The sequence below is a fragment of the Alexandromys fortis genome, unplaced genomic scaffold (assembly GCF_014885135.2).
Source record: "Alexandromys fortis isolate MF-2015 unplaced genomic scaffold, M_Fortis_MF-2015_v1.1 scaffold_240, whole genome shotgun sequence".
Lineage (NCBI taxonomy): Eukaryota > Metazoa > Chordata > Mammalia > Rodentia > Cricetidae > Alexandromys > Alexandromys fortis.
In genome coordinates this window covers 1,625,757-1,633,932 of record NW_026068133.1, presented here as the reverse complement: position 1 = coordinate 1,633,932, position 8,176 = coordinate 1,625,757, and the positions used below count along the sequence as shown (strand labels likewise).

The window sequence follows — 8,176 nt, the reverse complement described above, 5'->3', positions numbered from 1 at the left end:
GCATTCGGGTCTCTACACTGTTCTCCCCACACCTTTTGCTTAGGTAGGCCTTGATTTTTGGGCAGTTTGGTCCAAGATCTTTTTTTTAATTTATTTTTCTATTGGCTTTTCGAGACAGGGTTTACTGTGTAGTCCTGGCTATGCTGGAACGAACTCTGTAGACCAGGCTGGCCTCAGACTCAGAGATCCGCCTGCCTAATCCTTTTGAGTGCTGGGATTAAAGGCCTGTGCCACCACCACCTGGCAATTCAAGATCTTTTTGCTTGAGGTTTTTCCTCTTTTGGGGGTTTTTATTTTGTTTGTTTTCTCTTTCATTGTGGTTCTGGAAGCTTCTAGTGTGTGGCATCTGACCAATTTTGAACTAGTCCTTTCTATAAAATCAGTATTTATAAAGCAGGGCCAGACTGGGCTGTGTGATGTTAAGGGAGGGATTTGGTAACAGGACATCCATAGGTCTGTGCTTGGCAGGGGGGGATGGAAAGGGGTAGGGGTCCCACCTCAGCCCTCTGCCTGCAAGTATTGAACACTCCTATCATCTCTCACTTAGTATTTTTTAAACATCTCGAAATAGTAGTGGCTTAAACAAGATCATTTTTACTTCTCTCAAGAGTCCAGTGTTGGGTAAGTACGTGACCCTCATCATTCCGTGGTGCTTCAGCAGTGACCCTCATCGCTGTGGTCTATGACTGCAGGAATTCCTGCTGTCCCTATTGTGCAGGAAGGGAAGTCCCCTTCATGATAGAGGTGCTACATGGGCTGTGAATACTTCTCATTCATCAGAACTCCACAGCTCCTCATCTTTATATACAGATATGCCAGGGATGCAATTCAAGTTAAAAACAAGGTTTTTCCATTCTCAATATTTTTTGCATGTGTGTGAGATGTGTGGGTAGTTCTTTTGGAACATTTGTTTAATGAAGCAAAGATATGTTGCATTCTTTTATGTTGTATTTGTTTAACTCTGAAGCTGTATTACTATGCCTGTATAAAACACCTGATTGGTCTAATGAAGAGCTGAATGGCCAATAGCAAGGCAAGAGAGGGATAGGTGGGGCTTCCAGGCAGAGAGAATAAATAAGAGAAAAAGAAAGGGCAAGGAGCCAGAAAAGAAGAGCAATATGCCAGGGGCCAGCCACACAAACAATCACGAAGTAAAAAGGAAAGAAAGGTATATAGAATACAGAAAGATAAAAGCCCAGAGGCAAAATGTAAAAGAAGAGAAGTGGGTTAATTTAAGAAAAGCTAGCTAGAAAAAAGCCAAGCTAATGCCGGGCATTCATAAGTAAGAAGAATAAGTCTCTTGTATTTATTTAGGAGCTGGTTGGCAGGTCCCCAAAGAGTTCTTTATTAGACCAATCAGATGTTATAGGTAGACAGAGTAACACAGCTTCACAGAGTCAAACAAATGCAACAAACAAATATTCCACAGCATAAACAAGTGTAACACATCTTAAACTAATTTTCCACAACAGGACAGGTGTACACATGGTACAGCACACATGTGCAGGTCTCTCCTTCCACTGTAGATTCCAGGGATCAAGCTGAGGTCATCAGTCATACACCAAGTACTTCTACCCACTGAAGCCTTTTCACAGGCCCATAAAATTCATTTCACGTCACCTCATGTACATAGTCTGGTGCTGTGTGTGTGGTGCTGAGGATGGAGCCCAGAACCACACCCCCATCCCCTCACTGGGGGACTCTAGGCAGGGACTCTACCACTGAGCCACACCCCAGCCCCTCACTGGGGGATTCTAGGCAGGGGCTCTACCACTGAGTCACATCCCAGCCCCTCACTGGGGGAGTCTAGGCAGGGGCTCTGTTACTGAGCCACACACCCAGCCCCTCACTGGGTGATTCTGGGAGGTGCTGTAGGCGCTAAGCTATATTTTCAACCCATTTGAGATAGGGTCTCACTAATCCGACTTAAGCGAACTGTGTCATCACACTTGGGTCTAATGTCCTGGGTTATGGTTCAGGTTCCCATGAGTCTGCAGTTCACCAGGAAAACCAATGACACCCTCATTAACACTCCATCTTACTGAGATAAAAGGGTGGCTTCGCAACTTCTAGGTGGCTGAGCTGCCCTTCAACCTGGTTCCCAGCACCTAGTTTTCCTCAGGCACGTTTGCTAAACAACTAACTCTGCATTCACCAAACTGGCCTTAATGATAAGGTGCTCTAAATACAGTTGATGAGATTCCCACAAATGTTTATTACATTTCTGTATTTTGGGTTTTGGTCCTTTATCTAGGTGTTTTTTCTGTAGATAAGGCTGGCCTTGAACTCAGGTCCAGCCGCCTCTGCCTCCTGAGTGGTGAGATTAAAGGTGAGTGAACTCCAAGACGCACACTCTGTTGTTATTCTTGTCCCAGCCCCTCCGATTGGTCTTGGTTCATTGGGTTTGGGGTGGATCTTGGAAGCCTGTTTATTTACTTGGACTTGGTAAACCACTCTTGACTGGCTAGGGTGAGGAAAAAACAAACCTGTTATACTAGCACTCAGGACTGGGTAGGAGGGTTATGAGTTTCTGGCCATCCTAGACTGCACAGTTCTGGGGAAGTCAGGGCTATACAGTTAGATCTTTTCTTAAAAATAGTGCTGGGTATGGTGACTTGTACTTTTAATCCCAGTGGAGGTGGAGGCAGGCAGATTTATTGATCTATTGTGCCTTCATAGCAAGCTTGTTCTACAAAAGGAAATGGTGCTCTGGGGTTGACTGGATTTAGGGGGTGTAGTCTGTTCAATCCATTCCCAGTCTCAAACCCAGTATTCCCAAAATATCATCTGAGGCAACTTCATTTGAAATACCTCCTCATAAAGGGGTTCCACTGTGAGATACTTCAAGAACCACTTCATTCTCTCTAAGCCAGGAAGATCTCACCTTCTGAGTGAGGAAACTCATTGAATGTCATTTCCCAGTGGGAATGGTGGCCTTTCTTCCCCCTTAACCCCTGGGTCAAGCAGAACGTGGAGCTCTAAGCTCAGTCCCATGAGTCTTCATTGCTGTCCTCAGGCCCATGCCCATGTGAGACTCAGAACAGAACCGGGTCCATGCAATAGCAAGGCTGCTATTCTGACTAATGAACTGACATAAAACATTAGCCACACAGGATTCATTTGGTGCCAGCCCATGACACATTATTTGGTCCCTGGGAACTTCCAGACAAGTCCATTTACTTCAGGACAGAAGCCAAAACTGTTCCTTTGACTGTCTCATACCCTCAGTGTTCCTAGCATGTCCTTGAAATGAAGTGACTTGAGATGGTTGTAGCAGACACCTGAGGTGAGCCTGGCTACCCTGCACTGCTCAAGGTGCCCCTGTCATATCCCCAGCTCGGTGTAAGATCCTTCCAAGGTATCAGTCTGCAGGCTAGAGTCCCAGGTACTCAGCCAGGAACACAGCGAGGATGCGGCTCAGGTTGTGCACAGTAGGTGGGTGAAGGTTGGCCTCGGTGTCAGCAGGTGTGTGCCACACAGCAGGGAAGGGCGTGGCGATGAGGTGGAGCACGGGGACCCCTGGAGGGGACAGGAGATTTAGCCACCAGCTGCAACCCACAGCTGCTACAGAGCATCCCCCTCAACCCACAGACACGGAAGATACGGCTAGCCCTTTGAAACCTCTCAACCAGGCTAGCCCTTTGAAACCTCTCAACCAGCCAGGTGGTGGTGGTGCACACCTTTATCCCAGCACTCAGAAGGTAGAAACAGGCAGATCTCTGTGAGTTCAAGACCAGCCTGGTCTACAAGAGCTAGTTCCAGGACAGACTCCAAAGCTACAGCGAAACCCTCTCTCGAAAAATCAAATAAATAAACCTCTCAACCTGCTGGGCAGTATGCCTTTAATCCCAGCACTTGGGAGGCAGAGGCAGGCCTCGTCTATAAGAGCTAGTTCCAGGACAGGCTCCAAAGCTATGAGAAACCTTGTCTTGAGAAACAAAAAACTTCTCAACCCTCGACCTTGGGCATGCTAAGCAAGTGCTCCACCCCGGAGTTACATCCTCAAGTCCCAAAGAATGATTTGAAATGTGAGACAGGATACATATTGTTTAAGAAAATAATTAGAGCCAGACGTCGTGGTGCACATCTTTAATCTCAGCACTTGGGAGGCAGAAGCCGGTGGGTCTCTGTGAATTCAAGGTCAGCCTGGTCTACAAAGTGAGTTCCAGGACAGTTAGCTTCCTAGTGAGTCCCTGTCTTTATTTTTTGTTTGGTTGATTTTTTTTTTTTTGTTGTTGTTGTTGTTGCTGTTGCTTTAATTATTTATTTGTATTTTATGTACATTGGTGATTTGCCTGCCTGCATGTCTAAGTGAAGGTGTTGGAATCCCTAAGCAGGAGTTACAGACAGTTGTGAGCTATGCACAGGGTGCTGGGAATTGAACCCAGGACCTCTGGAAGAGCAGCCAGTGCCCTTAACCACTGAGCCATCTCTCTAACCCTTTTTTGTTTCTTGAAACGGAGTTTCTCTATGTATATCTGGCTATCCTGGAGCTAGTTCTGTAGAACCAGACTGGCCTCAAACTCGCAGAGATTCACCTGCCTCTGCCTCCTGAGCACAGGATTAAAGGCGCGTGCCACCATCCAGCAAACTTCTCCTGTATTTCATTGGGATCCTGCTCTTTGGATGTTTCCCTGTGTAAGCACAGAAACAGGTGATCTGGGGCCCATTGGACACCCAGTTCCTCCCTCCCCACACCTACCTGTAGAAGCACTCACTGAAGGAATCAGTGAAGAAATGGAATAATGCAAGAGGCAGCATGGTGGCTTGCTGTGCAGTGGGCTCAGCTCTGAGTCAAACCTCGATGTGTATTTGCATATTCGTGCCCCCCCCCCCCGCTCTCCCCACTTTACAGATGAAGAAATCAAGGCTGACCACTTCCAGCAGGCCCTAGCCCTGGGGAGGAGGCTTCCTTGTAACTCTGGCCCCAGCAAGTACCTCTGCGGAGGAAGGGGATGTGGTCATCTTCCACAGGGCCAGGGGGCTCTCCCGGTTGGAAGTACATCACTTCCTGGGGATGAGACTGCAGCAGGTTCAGACGGTGAAGGCGCTTCTCTGCAGAGGCAGGATTGGAGAGCAAGAGTAGTCAGCAGTCAGAGATCCCCCAAAAAACAGTGTATATATGTGTACACCACGTGCATGCAGTGCCTCTTGAGGCCAAAGAGGTCATCAGATCCTCTAGAACTGGAGTTACACTTGGGAGCTCCCATGTGGGTGCTGGGACCCAGGTCCTCTGGATAGGCACATGCTGTTAACTGGTGAGCCATCTCTCCAGCACCATGTTTCTTTTCATGGCAATTTCCTACTCCTAGTCTCATTTATTCCTTCTGCCTCGGAAGTAGATGCCTCTATTTCTTCATTTCTTCTTTGTCTATGTGTGATTGGGAGGGTGTGCGTGTAGAGGTCAGAGGACAACTCTGGAGTCAGTTTTCTTCCTCCACCTTTACATGGGTTCTGGGAATTGATTCTGGCTGCCAGCTTTTGAGGCAAGCACTTTTACCCATTGAGCCATGTTGCTGACCCCAATGTCCCTAGTTTTTTAATTATTTATTCATTTTGACATTTTTGTAGAAAGAGGCTTTCATGTACCTGTGTGCTGGCCTCAAACTCTGCATGCAGCTGAGGATGAATCTTTATCCTCCGGCCCTACAGCTACCTCCCAAGTGCTGCATGCACCACCAATATAGGCTGATACAGACTTGCCTAGAATTCACAATCCTCTTGCTCCAGCCTTCCAAGTGCTGGGATACAGGTGGACACCACCAGGCAGCTTCTTCTAACATGGAACTCACTATGTAGCCCAGGATAGCCTTCAACTTGCAGTCTCCTTGCAAGTGTTGAGATATCAGGCATGCACCACCATGAGGACCAGTTCACAACTATGTTCATCAGCATTATCACCATACTTATTTTATATCTAAGAAATAGAGGTTTGCCGGGCAGTGGTGCGCATGCCTTTAATCCTAGCACTCAGATGGCAGAGGCAGGAGGATCGAGAGATGAAGTGTCTTGCCCAGGCAGACCCAGGGTTTGAAACCAGGCTAGTCTCACAGTCACTACACTCAACTTTCACAGATAAGTTTGTTTTTGCCCTCATTTCTCAGCCCAGGACTAGGGAGGGAAGACTGAATGAGTACACAGAGGTCAGGTGCTCGGCCTACCCCGGCCTTGGCCTACCCTCCTTACCAATGCTCCTTAGTCGTTGGAACCAGCGGGCTGTGCGGGGGAAGTGACTGAAGAAGATTGGACTGGGCGCTCCCAGAAGATCAAGAAGGACAAAGAGTTCCTGGGGGAAGGAGTCCAGGACTGGAGGCTGCTGAATCTGTCCGATGCTACTGACCCAACCCTCCTTCCCCACTCCCTGCCTCCTCCTCCAGAGCCCAGAGGGATGGATCTTACAATAGCCTGGATCCTAGTGGGGCCAGGGCTGTGTGGTATAGACTCCATGATCTGAGCTAAGTGCCGGGAGCCATAAAGGGAGTCCCGTGGTCCCCACTCCTTCAGCGCCTCCTCCCCATCCAAGAAGAGCAGCTGTAGGGTCACCGGTGCTGCCTGTGGAAACAAGCAACCAAATCAGTGCCAACCCTTGGCATTGGTCCACCCACTTGACCTGCCTATTTGCACAGCTGGGATGGGACAAATCAAGTGTTCTCGTTTATGCAGTGTGGTGACAGAAGTCACAAGTTGAGTCAGGAGGGTTCAAATCCATGCTTTTAAGTGGCTGTTAGATATGGTAGCTTTGTTTTGTTTTGAGATAGTCCAATATAGCCCAAGCTGGCCTAAAATGTCCATCCCTCTTGATTCCCTATCTAGGATTACAGGTGTGCAGCATAATGGCTGTTTTTTGTTTTGTTTTTGCACTACTAGGGAATGGCTCTAGGGATGCCCATTTGCTGGAGATGCACTGTACCACTAAGCTATACCCCCAGCCCTCTCATTATTATTATTATTTTTTTTTTTTTTTGGTTTTTCGAGACAGGGTTTCTCTGTGGCTTTGGAGCCTGTCCTGGCACTAGCTCTGTAGACCAGGCTGGTCTCGAACTCACAGAGATCCGCCTGCCTCTGCCTCCTGAGTGCTGGGATTAAAGGCGTGCGCCACCATCGCCCGGCATCTCATTATTTTTTGAGATAGAGTTTCACCAAATTTCCTAGGCTACCCTTGAGAGCACTCTGTAGCCCTAGCTGGCCTTGAACTTCTGCTCCTCGGGCCTCCATGTCTGGAGGAGCTGGGATTACAGGCCTGTGCTACTGGGGTTAGCTCAAGTTCTTCATCTATGAATGGTGTTAATAGTCCTATTCACAGGATCACATTTGAATCCAGGTCTGTAAGAACCGAATGAATCAGCTCTTGTTGTTATTACGTAAGCCCAGTTGGGCTAGACAGACAGACCCACCCACAAGGGAATAACTGTACAATGAAGCAAGATTGGGACCAGGACAAATGCTTCCAAGATCTAGTTTCTGAGGGCCTAGGAGGCTGGCTGCAGGGTGATCTGATTTAGAGGGGCCACTGGGTCTATCAGGCAGGGATGCTTGCACTGAGGGTGAGTAGGTGAGAGTTGGCCTGGCAAAGAGGGAACAGTGTTCTCAGGCAAGGGGATAGCCTGGACCAGAGCTGGGGCCAGAGGGGTTTGACAGGAGACCAGAAGAGTTAGCAAGATCCACAGATTTCTGGCTTTGTTTTATCACAGGAGTACTGGGGAGCCAGAGAAGGGCTTTGAGGGAGAAATATAATAAAGTTTGTGCTTTCATTCATTCCACAGATTCTACTGATGTCCGACTTTACTCTGATTCAGGGAGACATATCAGGAAGAAGCCAGGTCCATATGGTCATGGAAAGCGCTGTGACTATAGAAAATGGGTCGTCGGTGCCATAAGGCATGGGCGGTGACAGGAAGATATTTGGAGGCAGTCTGAAAGGTTTCTTTGTAAAAAAAAAAAAAAAAAAAAAAAAGACTGTTGGAGAGCCCTGGGGAGGGGGTTTATCTGAGAAAAACATGATCTGTGAGGGCAAACAGCAAATGCTAATGAGGTGAAAATGAAGTCTGTGGATTGGAGGGACACAGAAAGGGGTGTGGCTACTGTGGAGTGATAAAGAGACAAAAACTACTAGACCAACAAAGTGACTCTGCTTAGAGTTAGGGAAGGACGGGGGCGGCAGGAGGGTGGGGGGGGG

The 8,176-nt window shown here is 47.9% G+C and overlaps 1 protein-coding gene across 1 annotated transcript in view; it reads right to left on the bottom strand.

Moving 5' to 3' along the window:
- Nucleotides 1–3,115: 3,115 nt before the first annotated feature.
- The window catches only part of Qpctl (glutaminyl-peptide cyclotransferase like), an 18,572-nt gene continuing 13,511 nt past the window's right edge, over nt 3,116–8,176 (bottom strand). The window contains exons 4-7 of the mRNA XM_050126297.1: nt 6,400–6,552; nt 6,187–6,286; nt 4,939–5,055; nt 3,116–3,519 (exon numbers count right to left, since the gene is read on the bottom strand). Of these exons, the coding sequence (XP_049982254.1) occupies nt 3,374–3,519; nt 4,939–5,055; nt 6,187–6,286; nt 6,400–6,552 (516 nt within the window). The 3' untranslated portion in view covers nt 3,116–3,373. The remainder of the gene's footprint in view (nt 3,520–4,938; nt 5,056–6,186; nt 6,287–6,399; nt 6,553–8,176) is intronic.